This window comes from Artemia sp. Qi Xiang Cuo, chromosome 16, assembly GCF_049724085.1.
Source record: "Artemia sp. Qi Xiang Cuo chromosome 16, ASM4972408v1, whole genome shotgun sequence".
NCBI lineage: Eukaryota > Metazoa > Arthropoda > Branchiopoda > Anostraca > Artemiidae > Artemia > Artemia sp. Qi Xiang Cuo.
The window spans coordinates 50,142,741-50,163,480 of record NC_142809.1 but is presented as its reverse complement, the minus strand read 5'-3'; the positions used below and the strand labels follow the sequence as shown (position 1 = coordinate 50,163,480).

Here is a 20,740-nt window from a genome sequence, read left to right as displayed (position 1 = left end):
AGTTTGATGTAAAGTTGATGTAATTGGTATAAGTGTTTGGCTGAATAATTTAAAAACCTACATAATAAGCTTTTATAACCCTAATGGCCAAACTACAGATGCCAAGGATTTCTTTAATTATATAAATAATTCTAATATGTTAAAAAATATCATTATTTGTGGTGATTTCAATGCCCACAGCCTTTTGTGGGGGAACAAACCAGCAAATAAAGCTGGTAAATTTATTGAGCATATGACTTCAAATAATAATGAATTAGCTGTTGCTACCCCTCCAAACCTGAATACTTATTTCAACCCCAAAAGTGACAATTTCTCCACAATTGACCTACAAATTGTGTCTTTAAATTTTTTGAACAAAATTTACATAAATAAAATTGATAGTCTATGTACAGACCACTTTGCTATAGTTTGCTCCCTAAATGAACCTGCTGAAACATTATCTCATACATCCCAATATATCAACACTAAAGCAAATTGGTCTATTTTCCAAAATAAGCTAAATGATGAAATTACAAGTTTCACCCAAAGTTCATGCATTTCAAACACAACAGTTGACACACATGCTGAAGCCTTGACATCTTTACTAATAAATACAGCTAATCATGCTATCCCCAGGACAACACCTAAGAAAACATTCCCTAAAAAAATTCCTAAAGCATGGTGGACAAATGAGTGCCTAAATAAATGGAGGATAAAAAAGGCAGCAAGGACAGAATTCATAAAAAAAACAACACCTACTTCTGCTTGTAAAAAATTACAAGCAGAATCTAATCTAAAAAGGACTATAATAGATGCTAAATATAAATACTGGAATAATTTTGCAAATAATCTCTCCAGAGAAACAAATGAGCCAATTATACATAAATTCATAAGCCACATATGTGGGAAAAAGACTTCTCCCAACCCACTCCTGTATGAGCTTATACATAATATTTATTTGAAAAAAACTACGTTTTCTAAAGAGTTAAAGAGGCTGAGTTACAAGGTCGAACCTTAAAACGTACAGGGAATAGGAAGAACAGTTGGGGGGCTGCTGCCCCCAAACCCCGCTTTCGCAGCCTGTAAATAAATAAAAAAGTTTTTTAAAGTGAAAGTAAGGAGAGACATTAAATCTTAAAACGATCAGAAATTATTCCGTATATGAAAGGGGCTGTGCCCTCCTCAACGCCTCGCTCTTTACGCTAAAGTTTGACTTTCTCACAACTCTTTTTTTAAACAACAAAAACTTTAGCGTAAAGAGCGAGGCGTTGAGGAGGGCACAGCCCTTTCATATACGGAATAATTTCTGATCGTTTTAAGATTTAATGTCGCTCCTTACTTTTACTTTAAAAAACTTTTTTATTTATTTACAGGCTGCGAAAGCGAGTGTTTGGGGCGGCAGCCTCAACTGTGCCTCTAATCCCTGTACGTTTTTAAGGTTCGACCTTGTAACTCAGCCTCTTTAACTCTTTAGAAAACGTAGTTTTTTTTCAAATAATTTCTGCACGTTTTTGTACAGTTTATTACTCAAGGGTCGACCTTGTAACTCAGCCTCTTTAACTCTTTAGAAAACGTAATTTTTTTCAAATAATTTAAAAAAGAAACTGAGTTTCTTTTTAAAGTTTAAATTCAGTATATAAAAAATTTGCTCCGACAGTGAATCGAACTCGGGGGTCCCGCCTGTCAATCTGGAGTGTCAACCGAGGGACCAAATCGTCACAATTGTAATTGTTTTTTAGTAAAATGAAGGTATTTTCGACGCATGCAAATTCCCATGAAAATTGATATTTGGCGTTTGGAAAACAGAGAAGGGGTGATCAGATTGAGCTGAAATTCCGAGGATAAGCTCCCAGGCCCCAGGAAAGCTTATCATCTAAATTTCAGCCCGATCAGACAACGTTAAAGGGGGGTTGTGGTGGGAAAAATTAACATGGGCTAATATAGGAAAACAAGGTTTTTCGTAAATGTAAATTCGGGGGATAATAATTTCGGTCTGAAAATATCAAAAAGCCCTAACAGGTCGAATTCTGCTTCGAATGAGTCCTCATTCAACCGGATCCGTTGCCAACTGTGGCCTTTAGGCGTGGCTAAGAAAAAAAAATTTAAGTGGCTATATTTGGTTTTTGAAAACAGGGAAGGAGTGATCGGATTGAGCTGAAATTTCGAGGATAAGCTCCCGGGCCCTAGGAAAGCTTAACCTCTAAATTTCAGCCCAATCGGACAACGTTAAAGGGGGCTGTGGTGGGAGGGTCCAAACTTCCGGCCCAGTTTACCCCATGAAGATAAAGTCGGAGGAGGATGAAATTTTGCAAGTTTCTTAGTTTGAGCTTGGGCTACAAAATGCGATCACCGCCGTCTCTCTGTGACCTCTAGGACCTGAAATCGCTTAACATTGTGGTGGGTCGCCTCTTTATAGAGGCACAAGTGTGCCTCCTTGATACCCATTATGACAATGATAATGAAAAGGCTAACCTATTTGCAACTCTTTTTGTTAATAAGCTAATATCAAATAATCAAAGCAAACTGTCCACAATTCCTATGAACCCTAGTTACCAACCACGCCCAGGATCCGAGTACATAACTAATCCATTTTCAATCCAGGAATTGAATAATGCAATACATCATATTAGGTCCAAAACTAGCAGTAGCTATGACAATATACACCCTACATGGATAAAGAATCTCACACCTTCATACAAACAAGAACTGCTAAATTGTTATAATCACGCTTGGGCATCTTCTAGGTTCCCCAATATATGGAAATGTTCGTCCCTGCTACCAATCCTAAAGAAAAATAAACCAAAAGATAACCTTGAGTCTTATAGGCCCATAATGATTACACCTGTGATGGGGAAAATAATGGAGAAAATAATTTATCACAGACTCCTCTGGTTTTTTGAGAAAAATAACATGATCCCACACACTCAAACTGGATTCAGGAAATACCACTTCTCAACAGATGCTTTCATTTTCCTAACAAATGCAATAAATGAATCTCTCAAAAAATATCCTAGCGGCAGCTTTCCTAGATTTTGAAGGAGCGTATGACAATGTGAACCACCAAATCCTTTTAAATAAACTTGCAAACCTTGGAGTACCTCCTAAGCTAGTATCCTTTATTAAATCCTTCATAGAAGTGCGAGGTTTCATTGTTTGTGTTGGTTCAGCCTCTTCACCCCAAAAGACAATATCCAAAGGCCTACCTCAGGGAGCAGTCCTCAGTTGCCTCCTTTTTGCCCTATATCTCTGGGACATGAACCTACCCCACACGAATCTACAATATGCTGATGATCTGGTGCTATGGTCATCTAGCAACACCTTTCAGATAGCACAGTCAAATCTGCAAAAGTCACTTTTCCAGTTTGAAAAATTCTCTCAACATTCAGATTTACCCATTGCACCCACCAAGTCAAAAATAATCCAATTTCACCGGAAGCGAAACCATGTTAATGCAAAACTAACTCTAAACAAAACAACTATTCCAGAAGATAATAATATTAATTACCTAGGTCTCATGCTTGACCAAAAACTTAATTTCCACTTCCACATTTCAAACACAATAAAAAAATGTTATAGAAAAGCAAATATACTAAAAAGACTTCTTTCCACACCCTGGGGTTGTAAGGAGAAAACCTTACTCCAGTTTTATAAATCACATATAAGATCCCATATTGACTATGGGCTCATCGTCTATGGTGCATGTGCAAAGACCCAGATGCAAAAATTGAAACAACACAAAATGATATAATATGTTTCATATTTGGTCTTAGGAAACCCACAAGCACCAAGTTTCTGCTTATGGAGAGTGGATTAACAACAATAAGGGAGAGACGTAGCTTTCTCTTGATAAAACATCTTACAAAAATTGAATCAAATAGCTCACACACATTAAATAATTGGTTAAGAAATCCAGACATGTATAGAGGTATTGCAGATGAGTATTCCAATATTCAAAAGAAGTTCACTGTACCAGCAAAGTCTATTGAACCTACTTTCCCCCAATCCCCTCCATGGAATTGGTCATTTCCCATAATAAATACTGAATTTCCAAAATGGAATAAAGATTTAACCCCCATTGCTTTCGTTCAGAAAAGATTTGCAGAACTGAATACAATTACCTATAAAAATCACTTCCAAATATTTGTTGATGGATCAAAAATGAATGAGAAGGTTGCAAGTGGTGTTTTCCTTCCTCACCTGAAAATTGCAATGGGCGAGAGATTATTTAATAATTTATCTATAGTGTCTGATGAGTTAAATGCCATAATCATGGCATTAGAACAACTTAAGCAAAACCAACCTTTGATTGAAAATTCGAATAATATTATCATCTATTCCGACTCTTTATCAAGCCTTGAGTTGCTGGCCTCAGCTCCTCAATGTAAGTTGGACATTGACACTTATCATTGTCACAGTATTATTGATAATCTTGCTTCAAGTGGCATAAAAACTTACTTTCAGTACATTCCTAGCCACTCTGGCATAAGTGGTAATCACAGGTTGATGAAATAGCAAAAAATGCTATAAATATTGACCAGCCAAGTGGGAGACCAATCCCAATTAGAGATATTTACCGATGGAGGCTATCAGATATTAATTTTAATAAGATTAATCCTATCCTTTCCCCCTTTCCCAATAAGTATCTTTCTAAAATTTATCATAGAATTCGTTCTGGAACAAATGGACTAAATTTCTTTGCATTCTCATATAAGTTTTCTAATTCAAGTGGTTCAATTCCCCTGTCCCCTTTTTGCAGGCATTGTAATATGAATAATGAAACAATTGACCATTGCCTATTTGAATGTAATATGCTGACGTCTGCATTACATACCTTGCTTTGTAAACTGTTAAAATACTTCAAAGACCACAAAATCCCGCTATCAGTCAAGAGCCTAGCCAACTATACCTGCACACAGAGCATAGAAATCGACATCTATCATCTTATATTTGAACTCCTAGAGTCGAAAGATCTGCTGAAAGATATCTGAATATATCTAATAAATATGAGGCAATCAAGCCAGTAGCTCTGTAGCCCACAGAGTGAAGCAAAAGGAAAAGGGCTAAATAGTTTTACTGAAAAGCCCGCCTGCTGTTAAATAGAAGAAGAAAGAAGAAGAACATAATCTTCAAAATATTCAATTTGCCCGTAGCTCAAAATTGCTAGACAAATTATAAAAGTGCATTTTCTCTTTGCGTAACGATGAGTTTTTTGCTATAACTTGAAGAAAAATCCATTTAAAAGAATTCAAAAATTCTAATCAAAATTAAAAGGCAAAACATCCTTTAAAAGCAAAAGACAATATAAGTAAAGAACGATATAGTCGTTATTTCTATCATTGGTTCATATTCTGGCAAAGCTGGCAAACTGAAAAGGCTTGACAAACAAACGCAGTGCAGTTTTTTTACTTTAGTACCCTAACAGAAGTAGCTTTAGGGGGGTTGGCGCACTTGCCCCAGACGCAGAAATTTTAGGGGCACAAAATTTCAAATAAATAATCAGAGCATTATAATTATTTCGTATTTTTTGAAACTTCATTTTTATCAAAATAAAGAAGAGGGCGCATTTAATAAATGAAAATGATTCATCAATTCAAAAAGTACATAAAAAACAATTCAAAAACAAATTATTTATTAATTGAAAATAATTTGTTTTAAATGAAAATTTTATTGAAATTTGGCCTGAAAATTCTTTGGGAGACAGCAGGAAGGGCGCCAGTCAAGATTTTGCCCCTGGCTCAAGAGAGGCGAGAACTGCCACTGTCCCCAAACGATTTGAAAATTACTATTTCATGACACTATGTACAAGAAGCTCTCATCCCGTGGCACTCAGAACCCAGAAGGTACGTGGGAACTTATTCAAATGTGTAGGAAACCTTTATAGGCAAAGGTTAAAGCTTGAATCAACTTTTAATTCGGCCTGAAGAGTCGTATTTTTCTCAAACCCCTCATTAGAGAAAAAAAAACAAGTTAGATGACCAAGAAAAGAGCTTAGTCTTTTGGCTGAATACCTCAGCGTGTAATTTTTTACAAATAGGTATTTTTGCCATTTTTTTTGCAATATATTCGAGTCTAACTAAAAACAAATTTTTAATTAAACATCTGGCACGTAGGTAAGGGGAAAGACCATAAAGAAATTCCGCCCCTGTCCCTTTCGAAAACCAAATAATATAAAAAAAAACCTATTCTTGAAGTAATCTAGACATATCAGATCGAATGTATGTGTCTTTAGTAAGTTGTTGAGTACACTTTCGTGAAGGTTTTATATACAAGTTTCTTAATACTGTTGATACTTACTGAAATTAGACACCCCTTAACACAAATAATTGACTATTATTTTTGGTAAATCATTTATACTTTCTGGATGTTCAATTAACAGGTTAAGCAACTATGAATTATGTCATGTAATTCACTGCTAGAATAACAAAATAATTTTATCAGTAAATTCCAAATTTCTTTTCCAATAATATTTTTCAAATTTAAAAATATTATTTTATATCTAAGGAAAATTTTTGCAGGGCGGGGGAGTTCGAGGGGGGGATTTTCCATTAAAATAAATTTGAAATGCATATCTTTTTCTGACTCTCTGAATATACAATCTATATAGATAAATTAGGGAATTTTCATAAATGTGGGAAAAAAACAACTTTATTTAGTCTGAGATTAGCTATATTATAGAGAGCATGACCGTTGAGAAAAATTGATGTTCCTGTTGTCGATTCAGTGCGTTATCGTACTTTCCAATTTATGAACTCGATTCCTCGATTAAGGGGCATTGTCAGAGGGAATTTTCCGAGAAGTGGAGGGGAGGAAGGGTTTTGGGCAGAAAAATTGTCCATGGGGGAATTTTTTAAATACTTTTAAATTCAAAAATAAATGAGGAAGTAGGGAGATTCTCAGTAGGGTAAATTTTCCGAGGGGAATTTTCCATGGGGGTAATTTTTCTTTGAGGAGAAAATTCCCATCAAAGAATTATATAAGTGATGTTGGAACAACATGGAAGGGTGTAAAGAGCAATGCTCTCACGAGAGTTTAATAGAGGAAGAGCATCCATATCCAGCGAACCCAGCTTCAGATTCTCCTCCTTTATTAAACTCTCTTCAGAGCCTCACTTTTAACTCCCCTCTATGAAGTTCTATAATTATGTAACATACTCGTAAAGCAAGAATAGAGTAATTAAGATCAACTATTTTTTTGGAAAATTAATAATAATCAATAATAAGGTAAATTGTAAACTGATTTCAAGGTCAAACAATGAAGACTAGAAACTTTCAAGATAAAAAGAGTTGAGTGTCTAAAGCTTTGGACAGTCAAAATCTCTACTTTTTTTTAAACATACTTTGATCGGGAAACCTCCAGATCAAATTTTTATTTCATGGAATTCCAGTATTCCAACACTTAAAATTTGGAAAATTAATTTACTAAATTCGTAGGAAATGATTAGACCAAAACTCTGATAAATGATAATAAGAACATTAACGGCTGCCTGCAAAACCAGAAAACCACCTATTTTTTGTAATTTAGATATTTTTTTCATAATTAAAAACATTTGTTAACAAGATCACGCATAATAACTAGTTATGCCTGTAAACTCTAAACATCAGACTTCATACATCGAAAGCCGTGAGCTATTTTGCCCCGGGAGTTTTTCCTCCGTAACAAAGATATATAAATGAAAGAATTGTGATACATCATTCGAATTTGGTTGAAATTTAGAGTTAGCGTCCTAGTTGTATGTTTTGAAGGTAAATACAGCGGTGTAACGCACTGCAAGGTCCCCTTGGTCATTAGGACACCTAATACATTCCAGGAAATTTAAAATTTCAGCTCGGATACTAATATCTCTTTCAATTTTATTAAAATAGTACATGCAGCGATAATAACAAATGGAAAATAAAAAGGTTCCTGTTTTTTTTTTTTTTTTTTTTTTTTAATAGCTAATTTTAAAAAAAAAAAAAAAGTTTTGATTATCCGTCTTAAAAAAAAAAAACTTTCCATTGTTCCTGTAGACTATTAGCCTACTAGTAACCAACAACAATCGATTTGATGACTACGATACAACGACTCTAACTACTACCAAATGGACCTACAAAGCTATCAACGCTCCACCTCCACCCCTGATAAGAATCTTGCAGTCACGATAACGTAAAATCTATGAATTCATTTTAAGATTACATTAAACTTACCCCTACTTCAAAGAATCCACTTACCTAAAACAAAGTGTGGGGGTTTGAAGTTTACAAGACGAATATCAGTTATTCCGAAACTCTGCTCTGAGTCTTTTTCATATCTGGGGTCAGACAAATCGTTCACATTATCATCCGGGAATAGTCGACCAGAGACAGCTAGCTCATATGCAGCTTCGGATTCGAGGTCAATTTTTTCATTCCTGAAATAATAAACAAGCGGATACACAATGACAAAAGCAAAATCATGATATGGAGTGTGTAAGTACAGCTTTAACTAGAACTTAGTAGGTATATGACCAAGAAACAACCCTGAAGCCTATCCTCACGGGCTTTGGTGAGTTCGGGGATGCAACCCCTTATGACAGAAGGACAAAACCAAGGGAAAGGGAAGGGAGAGAAATTGGCTTCCTATGTATTTATTTTGGCGTTCCATACCTCAGCATGCATTGATTTGGGATAGAAATTTTCAGCGTAAATTTCTAAATATTTACAAGTTATGTCACAATTTATTCCTAAGAATCTGGCAAAACCACCGTAACAAATCGAAGGAAACTGCAGTTTCCCTCGAGTGCAGTGCAGAGGGGCATACCAGACACTTACATTAATCAGAACTGAGTAACTAAATACGTAAAAAAAAACCTTAAGGCATACAATATCTATGGAGGGTGGCTCCCTCAAACCCACTCAACGCCTCGAAAATAGGAGGGAGTTGCCTTCTCTCCTCCTCCTCCAGAGCATTCCCTGAAAATTTCAAATCGATTCTCCAATACATGAGACAAAACAAGAAAGACTTACCAAAGCTATAACTTTGGAAATACTTGCTTAATAAACGATAAAAACCTTAACCTATAATTGGATTCTTTGATGCATTGAGGGAAAGAATTGTTAATATTAGTGCCTCTAACCAATAGAAGAAAAGGTCATGTGTAGATCCCGGATCAGCGACCCTCAGATTATGAGTCTTCCCGATCACATACTCTAATGATAGAGCTGCTAGGGTTTATTTAATTGCCTTTACTCCTTTAGCGTACTTATAAACAAAAAGCAGGTTTCCCTCAAACTTGTTTTTCTCGAATTTACAGACATAGCGAACCAATGTATATGAGCATTACGCCGTTTACCATGAACTTTCTAGAGACTTGCAAAATCCGGCGTGCAAAAAGTTGGGTAGCATGATATTCATGCTGCTTGGCAGTTTCCATGGCCTTTTGAAATTGGTCGGTAAATTTTGTCTGAAAATGCTAGTCCTTCTACTATCCCCAACTTTGTCAACAACGTTTCAAATTCTGTCGAGTTTTGCTACTGGTCACTTTGAAATGTTTTGCATACCTGCGTAAAAACTAATGTGTCTAAACTAATCATAAAGGTAGAAACACAACTGGGATAACTGAGGAAGGGTAGCTGCAAGATTGGGATATGAGGATAATACTCTTTGAGGAATATAATTTTATTGTGTGGACAGGGGGTGTCTTGAGTGTGTTTACAAAATATCAGGTACTCAAAAGACAGTACGGCTTTGGTTATCAAACGATTTGCCCTAGAGGGAGTGATGTTAAAACCCAAAAAGAGATAGTTTGAAGGCTACGATTTTTCTCAGTCGATTCTTCAGGCCAAAATTAGAAAAGAAGAAAAACACTCCTCCCTCTCCCGCAGCTTCCGCAGTGGATTAAAGCTCTGGTTGGTAATACGGCGTCAAGGGTTCAGTTCTCTCTGCTACAAGGTTGGGTGACAGTGCTGCTACCTGTTCCTAGGTAACAAAAGTTAACAAAATACAAAACAAAAAACATACACACAAAAAAAATCAAACGTCCATTCGACACCCTGTGTCCCATCACTGACTTTGGATGATCTTTATCCTTTTTATCCACACGCCTATCCCTCCCTTTACAAGCATAGTGACAACGATGATGATGGTTCTGACCAACAAATTCAAATGACTTATGAAAATAGATGATGCTACGTGAAAGAGAAAAATCTTTTCAACTTCAAACCATTCAACTTGAAAATTAATATTTACGCATATTATTTATATCTCCCTTATTCATGAAGTATATACGCATGTAACTATTTTATATATTAGTGAGTGGGGGTACCACTGCCCTAAATGAAATTTTTATGGGGTAGGGGGTCAAAATAGGAAAAAACACATATTAGGCAGCAATTTTCTGGGAAGGGTCTTCCACAAAATTTCAAAAATATCCTCCCAGTTCTCCACGGTCTAGATGATTATTTGTCTAGATTACATAAGCAAGACGATGATTGCCCACTAATTGATCTGAAACCCAAGAGAAAAGCACATTAATTCGGTCACCATTTTGTATAAAGTCATCTGAGAGTGATTCCTGTCTTCGCCTCACATTACGTACCCATTCCGACAAATTGTTGTGATATCCTGCAGCATTTAGATGATTCTTCGTCGAATGTTGATGAGTATATAAATGTATATTACTGAAATTTTTTTAAAGTGCAGGCTAGTCTTTTTCGCTTTACTCATTTCCAGTTTATAGCATCTGTGCTTGTGATTCATCTTAGTGCTAGGCATAAATACTAATAATACTGGAAGGCAGTGTAATCTTGGAAAAAAAATACATACTTGAAGGTATTACGTCAAAAATACTTCGTGTATATAGGGAGATGTGACCAGCTTTTGAACACTCACATAAATCTAGTGAATGAACCGGAATTTATTATTTTGTTTTGTATAAATATCTTAATTTTAATTTTAATACTTCAGTGTTTCTGCTGATGACGACCGCTGGAAATATCCAGACTTTTGCATTTGTTTTCACTGTCTAATACGTATATGGACTTATCCCCATTTGAACAAATATATGTTTGTCATAGAAAGGCAGTATGGTATTGGAAAAAAATACCTAATTAAAGGTATTACATCGAAAGTATTTGGAATGAAAGCAAGGTAGAGATTTATTCAACTGACATCAATTTAAATGGCAAAACTAATATAATTAAGATGGTGTATAAGCTGCATAGTGTTTATTTGGATGATTTCACTGACAGATTTGATGAGCAGCTTCCTGAAATACCACTAGAGTGCAATGATATTGTCACAGACAATTTTGATTTTAATTTATTAGATGTCCCCAATCAGCATGGTAATTTTTACATTTCATGATTTCAAGAGATTTGTATCCTCTGATTGGTATACTCTGGCCTTGAATCCATGTACACTTTTCAATATATATCTGCTAGGAAATACCTTTTCATCCATTTTTATATTGCAATACCAATTAATTTCATTGATGATTACAAATTGGATCAACAAGGCAAAAATCATTGATATCATTTTAATTGATTTTTGCTTCCAATATCTCTAATTTTTTCTGAAAACTGAAATTTTTTTTGACAAGCCTTGCAATTTAGGAATTTCAAAAATTGGCCGAAAAGCTTAACTTAACAATTTCCGTCGCTTTTGTGGAAAAAAAAACATCACCCAGGGAGACAGGTCACTGTTACAGTGTTTGTTCCGTTAATCAATTATTTTTATTTCAGTTTTATGTTGGAACGAAGACAGCATATTAGCTTTGGCCTCAATGGCAGAATAGGTCTAATTAATTATACTTAAGATTGTTAAAAAAATTACTACATTTTAATTGTTAAAGATTTTTAGATTGTTACATTCTTAGGAGAAAATTCGGATATAAACAATAACATAAACCAATTATCCTACCTTATCACGCGACTGCAATTATCATCTTGGTCTTGATTATAACCACAACTATAACTTTTACATGTATTTTTCTTCATTTTTTTCTTCGAGTTTGTGATTTTTCTAATCTTTTATGCAAATGTTTATTGGTATCAACTAGTTTTTTTTTCATTTCTTCTCCTTTAATTTCTTGATATGAATTCAAAACATTCGGATTTTTTAATATTATTTGTATAAAAAAGTGTTTTCTTTCAAAAATTGATGCCTTACTCAAAGCTCTACCTTTTTCACTTTCTCCATTTCATTTTAATAATAAGTGAAGACAGGGTGGTATAAGAAACAAAAACGAGTCATCCCGCAAAAAAAATAAATAACTAAAACAACTTACATAAGCATAGCTTTCATATAATTCGCTTGGACGGAAACCAATAAACCTTCAAGTCTTTTGGCTGTCAAATGGCCATGAGTTGACCTCTCAAGAACTCGGCCCACTCCATTTTGAAACGGACTTGGCTGAACATCTGGAGACCAACACGTGTCAGTAGCAATTCCAAACTCTCCATGCACTTGGTATGTTCTTCCCCATCTCATAGTTTTTAATACATGCATAGCCCGTCCAGTCAAATTGATTCCAGCAACTGCAATGTTCTATATTATATTTGAAACCAAAAGTTACAATGTTCTAAGGAGTATTTGACATCACTAATGCCAATTATGAGTGTGCTTCGGCGGTATACTCCCAAGTAAAATCAATAAATAACAGACGAAAAAAAGAAATGTTCCTGCAAATTGGATTAAAACAGGGTAGTTCTATAGGCTCGGCCCAACTTCCAAAGGAAATCTTTCGGCTTTTACGCCCAGTTCCTAAAGTCTTACCCAGAGGGAGGGAGTAAAAACTATCTTATATTTCAAATTATAAGCAATCAGATAAACAAGGAACTGTTTGACAATTTAATGCGAAACTAAAAAGGCCCGTTCCATAGTCCAGTCCTCCTCCTCTTTCAATCAAAATTCTTAGAGTAAAGAGCAAGAATCAAGTTCCTTCAGGCAGAGAAAGATAAAATGTCACATCTCTGCGGCCATCAACAATCTTGCACTTCCAGCAACATAGGGGTGTTATTTCAAGACCAGAGGTAAGTCCCGGGTCCAGCCACTTCAATCCAGGCGCAGTTTACTGCAGTGTGGTTATACAAGGAGCACAACAACTCATCTCTTCTCACCAAGATGATGGCCAACTGAACCTTTGTATTGACATTACCAAGTGCAGTAGCGTCAGACTGTTTTCAGTTGTTAATATTGTTAACACTCGTTTCATTTTCCGTTATAAATTCATGACAACAGAGACAAATTTTACTTGCAAACCTTCAAAATCGGAGTTTTCTTTAATGAAAAATTAACCCTCTTCTCATAATTCTAAAGAAGTTAGACAGAAAACTATTCCGTATAATAGGGGGTCTGTTTCCCCCTTCTCAATAACCCTACCTTCACGGTAAAGTTTTTCAGTGTTTTTAAAAAAGGTTCTGATTCTAATTAAACAGCCCTTGTGTTTCAGGAATCGTTCTTAAAGAATAGCGACGAAAGGTTGAACTTTAACATAAAATGCAGCGTATTGAAAAGGAGGCAGACCCCATCATATACAGAATAATTTCTGTTTGTTTTAAGTTGTAATATTCCTCCTTACTTTCAGTAGATATAACTTTTTTTTCTAAATTTAATTTCTGATTGTTTTTAAAATAATCTCAGGAAACCCGCATTATTCTCCGTGGAGAGCCCCTCCACCCCACTAAATATTCCTCCATGGAAAGTTCCTCCCACGTAAAATCCTTCCCCCGGAAAATTAACCCCGGACAATTCTCATTTTCGCTGCAAATTCCCCACAAAAAATTTCTTGCTTATAATTCCACCTGAAAAATACTCCTTACCATATTTCATTTGAAAAAAAAACACTTATTTTTATCTAGTTTCTGACCGCTTCCCAGGCAATGGCGGAATCTCCCTGCGTGAAAAATATTTCCCGGAACCCCCCCCCCTCCCAAATGTAAATTTTCTCCCGCAAAAAATTTCCTTGGAGAATTTCTCCTGGTGATAATTTGATCATGGATAATTTCTCCCATTGGAGATCGTCTCCAAATAAAAATCCACCAGAGAATTCTAACTCCACCGAAAATTTCCTTCAGACTATTCCCCCAGAGCATCTCAAGATTTAAAATGTGGTCACCAACAAGAAAGAAAGACAAATAAAACGAATTTCGTATATGCATTCTGGCAAAGTCCTCCGTGTAAAATTTCCCTGGAAAGTTCAACCACAGAAACTTCCATCCTAATGGGAAATTCTCCCCCTAGAAAATCGATCCCCATAAAATCTCTCCCCCTAAACTATGTCTGTATACTTCCAAGTAATGAATACTCTATATAAACAATAGGCAAGTTTCATAACTTGCAGCCCTTCCTCCAGAGACTTTAGAGAGTCATGTCATCTCCAAAGACATTGGTATTGGACCTTTCAACTATGCTGAATAAAATAGCTATCTCAAAATTTAATTTGACGACTTTAGGGGAAAAAGGTGTAGGTGGGGGGGAGGGGAGGTCTTATTGCCCTCCAATTTTTTCGGTTACTTAAAAAGGGCACTATAATTTTTGTTTTTAATTCAAATCAGCCCTTTCCGAGTCTACTCAGACCATTGGTTTGATATGATTACCCTTGGGAAGCAAAAAGAAAAAAAGAACACCTTTGTGTGATCTTACTTCTGGCAAAAATACAGAATTCCACATTTTTGCAAATGGGAGCTTGAAACCTCTACAGTAGAGTTCTCTGATATGCTAAATCTGAAGGTGCAATTTTCAATAAAAAGTCCTTGACTTGAGGGATGTTTCCCCCTCTCTTCGAAAATCAGCCAAATTCTCTCAGGCTTGTAGCTTTTGATGAGTAACATTAAAATTAAAGAACATTATATATTTTAAATCGGCATAAAAACCCTATTCTTTTGATGCAACTATCGATATCAAAATTCTTGCTTTTTGAGTTTTGGTTATCTTTTATCTATTTTACGAAATTTTTACAAGAATCTAACATGGGCTAGAAACACATAGGCTACATCTCTAGGCACTTTCAAATTTTGATACGATGGAAGAGCTTTTAGTTACATTTTGCGATCATCCTGATACAATTGTTGCTATCTCTGCAAGTTGTAGCAGAGAAAGCAAAAGCGATTTGTTTGTTTACTATGTATACATTGTGTTGTCATGTATTATTTTAGCTGCGTTCATTATCATTGATGATGTGTCAAAACCTTAATAATTTCACAATGTTAATAGCTCTTGTTTTTATGTTTCCATTTGCTCTTTTTCTTCTTTGCATATTTAATTTTTTTCTCTATCGTACAGCTTTTTTTGTATACACAAAGGGAAAAAACAAATTATTATTTTAGATGAAATTCGTCTAGGAAATTGATCTCTAAACTCCCTGAGCTTTCTATATCCTATTCAGCCATTGAGATGCTTTATCAAGGTAAAAAGTTACCCAGGACATTTTTCCAAGAAAAGAATGCCAAAAAAATTTCCGCGGAGTGGAGAAGGTTTAAAAACACCTTTTTACGAGAAAAGTGTCATATTTACATGATTTGTATTTGAAATTTTTTACATCTTTGGTCTTCAAGGAAAGGAAGGAGGGGTAATCTAGTAATCTTCAAGGGCTTAAGCATTGGATAAAAAAAATACTTTGTTTGGAAAAAGCTATATTTTAACTGTTGAAAATGTTGTTGTTGTGTTGAACTGTTGAAATGTGTTGAAACAACAGTGAACTGTTGAAACACTGTTGAACTGAAAAGAACTGTTGAAAAAGTGAACTGAAAAAACTGTTGAAACAACAGTTAACTGTTGTTTAACTATTGAACTGTTGAAATGTGTTGAAAATGTTGCACCTTTGGAATATTTTTAGTCTCAAAAAAAGGGGAAAAGACTGAAGCTCTAGCCTATATTCTCTTGAGACTCTAACTTACATTTATGCCGCTAGCATCAATCATTATTTATTTATAATAATATGGAATAATATATAAATAGAGTTTTACAAATTTCAAAGAGAGCCATCTGTTGTACATCCTTTTGTAAACAGGCAGTTACTCTTAAACTATGATAGGATGTACCAACTTACGTAAAAGTCCAGACGTATTAAACCCAAGATATTTCAAAAAGCCAAGTTTGAAATCTTCTGGCAAAACTGGATCTCCTGAAACTATAGGCAAGTCTGCAAAGTTTGGTCTAACTACAACATTATAGTCTGCGTGCATTACTAGATCCAAGCTGTTTGGAGTCACCTCTGCCAGAGGTATGCTTGTATTTTCGACATCTTCTTGCAAATTGTTACTTAAATTATTCTTGGCAGTTGTCAGTCTTAAATGTTCGGATCCTGATGAAAGCTGTGGTTGTGTCACAATCTGAAAGTACTGACGAGGAACTTGTGGCTTAAACTTTGTGGACAGTTCTACAAAGAAAATGAAATTAGAGCTGAATCCCTAGAAAACAAAATCGCTGATACAACTCCTTCGAAAGTAGTTCTATTTTAGGTCTCTAAACAATAAGAGCCTTAATGCTATGGTAATCTTTCAAGCCCTTGCTTTAATTTAATTTTAATATATGTGCTGAGTACTAAGGCTACGTTTTCCAGGTCAAACTGAGACACACCTCAAATCAGCTTAAACACTCTAAGTAAAAAACTCACAAAAGTTATACTCGCAGTTATCAGCGAACATTCAAGCAGAGGTTCTTCTTGCGCAGTGAACCGAATGCTTATTAACCACGTACCCACGCATTACCCATGTATGTGTGTTAACCATGTCTTACCCATATATTTCAAGAAATAAAAGGAGAAGATGCATTAGACAGAAGTGGGCTCTGAGTGATAATTAAATACAAAAAAACAGTTTCTTTAGCTGAAAGTAAGGAGCGACATTAAAAATTAAAACAAACAGAATTTATTCCGTATATGAAAGGGGCTGTCCCCTCCTTAACGCCCCGCTCTTTGCGCTAAACTTTGACTCTTTGTCACAACTCTATTTTTTTAAATAATAAAAAACTTTAGCGTGAAGAGCAAGGTGTTTAGAGGGGATAGCCCCTTTCATATACGGAATAATTTCTGTTCGTTTTAAGTTTTAAGGTCGCTCCTTACTTTTAGTTAAAAAAAAACTTGTTTTTTTTTTAATTTCCGAACGTTTTTAAATTAATGCAGGTTTTTATTTTGGCTCATTGTACATGAATATTTAAAACAAAATTTGCATATTAATTTTACTTTTTTCTGGCTAAATGGCTTTCTCGAAAGTTGTTTAATTTAATTTACGAACGTATTTATGAGTAATAAATATACGTAACTTACGAATTAACTTACGTAACAAACTTCTATATTCGTTTATTTCTATTTCGTATATTAGGGGAGTTCACCCCCCTAGTCAATACCTCGCTCTATACGCTAAAGTTCGAATTTTTTTCCCCATTAATCACAAAGGCCGTTAATTAGAATAAATAGCTCTTATGAAAGTACTAAAAAAAAATGTTAGCATAAAGAGCGAGGTATTTACTAGGGGGCAAATCCAATCACATGCGTAATAGTTTCTGTTTGTTTTAAGTTTTGATGTTGAAAAATTTTCATCATTCTTTTAAATAATGCTGGGAAATCCGACACCCCCTTCATAGCAATGTCACTTCCCCCATGGAAAGATCCTCCCACGTATCCCCCGATCCACCCCCTCCCCCTACCGGAAAAATTCCACCTGAAAACGTCTGTATACTTCCCAACAGCCAATACTAGATGTAGGCTAAACATTGGGCAAAGTTCATAACTTGCAGCCCTTCCCCCGGGAACTGTGAGGAATTAAGTCATTCTCAAAGACATAGTTACTACATTTTTCGACCATGCTGAACAAAATGGCTATCTCAAATTTTGATTTGTTGACTTTGGGAACAAAAAATGAGAGTGGGAAGGGGCCTAGTTGCCCTCCATTTTTTGGTCACTTAAAAAGGGCACTAGAACTTGTAATTTGCGTTCATATGAGCCCTCCCACGATATTCTAGGATCACTGGGTCAATACGATTACCCCTGGGGAAAAAAACAAATTAACACGCAACCATGATCTTTCTTCTGGCAAAAAATACAAAATTCCACATTTTTGCAGATAGGAGTTTGAAACATCAACAGTAAGATTCTCTGATATGCTGAATATGATGTTGTGATTTTCATTAGGGTTATGTGACTTTTAGGGGGTGTTTCCCCCTTATTTCCGAAATAAAGCAAATTTCCTCAGGCGCGTAACTTTTGGTGGGTAAGACTAAACTTGATGAAACTTATATATTTGAAATCAGCATAAAATTCTTTTTCTTTTGATGTATCTATTGGTATGAAACATTTTTTTTTTAGAGTTTCGGTTACTATTGAGCCGGTTGCTCCTTACTTACAGTTTGTTACCTTGAACTGTTTGATTGGTTTTATTATGTAAAGTGCTCTATAGCTTTCTAGCATGGTTGACTAAACAGAGAGGTATCAATTTTCATTGATGTGTCAGCAATGAAAAGTATTTGGACTGTTGTATGGATGAACTACAATGACTAATTTTGAAACATCAGAGTGAGAATAAATATGAATATTCCAACACAAACACGAAGCAGCCATAAGGTTCGGCCACCAATGCCTTTTTTCACAACGGCATTGAAGCATCTTACCGGATTCATTAGAGCCAAGAATTGACGGTCCTGCAACAAGGAGCAAAGCTGCTCTTAAAGTTGTCCTGAAACAACCAGCACCAAATTCCAGTCAGCGCTACTTATCTTTATGTTTGCCATATTTTGTCGAATCTTTAAATTATTGTATATAATTAATGGTTTTTAGTGTTTTAATTTGATGTTGATAATTGTTGACAATGCCACTGCTATTTTTATAATATTACGGCGCAGTAAATTGATTGATTGACTGAACATCAGGAAATAGAAATCTTACCTTTTGGTAATTTAACTCAGCTGGTTCTCATAGCAGTGGTATGGCCAGGATCTAACAAAAGTGGCATATGTCATGTCATACCATCCTCAAGCCAGGTGACCATTGAACTGAGGCAACACATAACTTTTTATATGAGTGATTATAATACTATACATGGAACAGGTATGCCTTAATTATATCTTAATTGAATTCTTTTAAGGATATTCCCATCATTTTTATAAAGCTATTTCTACCTACAAACTAGTTTCTTTAAACCAGATTAAGAATTATCTGTTGAACAAAGAAGTTTTGGAAAATGTTTGTTTTTTAAACTGAGTTAAAATAGGCAGGGTGGTATTAATTTTTATTGATGTCACAACCACTGATACATGCTCACATATTTGTTCTGGAATAAATAATGTTCGGATACACAGGTTTGATATTAAACTAGAGGTGGTAATATGCAAAAAAGTCTTGAAATTTACAATAGACTAAACTTTCAGACGAGTTCTTTGATTCGTTTAAATGAACAATAACATCATAACCTGACGATCCTGAGTCAGATTGTTAAAGGTTTTAATTCTTTAGGAAGAGTTTTTTTTTACTTAGTTAATTTTTTCCCCCATTTTAACCAATGAAGCAAAATTGCTATAAGAATTTAAAAACATTATATATTAAATAATTCAAGTAATCATTTTGTAGCTATTAAAACAGATGTGAAATTGATTATATTACTGATTTTTTTTTGTTAGTGAATTTGGATCCAATTGGTTATTGAAGCTTGTTTAATGGATTGTTTCCATTTACTTGTGTGATTGATCTGTTCTGCAAAAATTTCCCCGTCTCATTTTTCTCTTGTGTTTTGTTGTTATTCATGTTTGTCGACATTAATTTTCTACCTTTTGTGTTTTTATTTGGATTATGGTTATGCATGTTTGTTGACACTATTTTCTTTTGCAGTTTGGAAAAAGTTCATTTGAGTATGCACATTCTCACGGATCTTCAGTTTGCTTCAACATGTACTTGGAAGAACTTTTTTCTAATTTGGATGATTGTGTACAAAGTAGTAAAAAAGATTATTCTTTGTTTAGTAATACTAAGTTTCCACAAACTAAATATACTCACATCACAGTTGCAACATTAACTGCAACCTAGTAAAGAGCAAATTTCAGCAAATAATAACCATAAGTTTAAAAACAATTTTTAAAATAGAAACCGCCAAGTGGGAAAAATGTTATTTGAAGTTGGTTGACAAATGGTGACTATGATTTTGGTCAATCTTAATGGTAAAGGTTTACTTTCAAATAAATTTATGAGAATTTCAAAAAGATGGCCTGAGAGCCCTTGAAAATGGAGTTGGATCAAAATAAAAATGGCACCATCTAAATGGCCAGTGTTGAAAGCCTTGTACAAGAAAGTTAGAGCCCCCCCCCCCCCTCGACCAACAAGGAAAATTAACTTTTTTCCATAAGAACTAGTAAACAAAGCCCTGGATTCATTGAATCCTATCTCAATGTGATTAAACTAAACTGCCAAGAATTGTATTCCTCACTATTAGACGTAATGGCTGTGTGTTGGCAAGTACAACATCATATTCTCGGGCTTTAGAAAAATCCCTACCAAGGCAGAATGATAGCCTCATAAAGACCCTGCAGTACTCATCAAAGTTTATACACAGAAAAAATAAGAGATGAGGAAGTTTGTCAATCTACACTAAGAGTGAATTTACAGGTTTTGTTTGAATAGCCAATCAACTTGGAAGATGAAGGGTGATTTAAAATCACTTTTCCCCAAAATGTGGCTCCATTCAAAAAAAGGATAGTCATTGTTGCAGCAGTTGCTGTAGCCTAATAAAGGCACAGTCCATAGTTACCAAAAATCAAAAAGTGTGTTTTTTTTTAATTGCAAGTGAGAAAAAATTGTCATCTCTAGCTGATTCAGGTATGG

The 20,740-nt window shown here is 35.0% G+C and overlaps 1 protein-coding gene across 1 annotated transcript in view; it reads right to left on the bottom strand.

Moving 5' to 3' along the window:
* The window catches only part of LOC148943049 (pseudouridylate synthase TRUB2, mitochondrial-like), a 45,433-nt gene that overhangs the window by 4,091 nt on the left and 20,602 nt on the right, over positions 1 to 20,740 (bottom strand). Inside the window, exons 2-4 of the mRNA XM_089101958.1 lie at positions 15,983 to 16,312; positions 12,221 to 12,470; positions 8,187 to 8,365 (exon numbers count right to left, since the gene is read on the bottom strand). Of these exons, the coding sequence (XP_088958084.1) occupies positions 8,187 to 8,365; positions 12,221 to 12,470; positions 15,983 to 16,312 (759 nt within the window). The remainder of the gene's footprint in view (positions 1 to 8,186; positions 8,366 to 12,220; positions 12,471 to 15,982; positions 16,313 to 20,740) is intronic.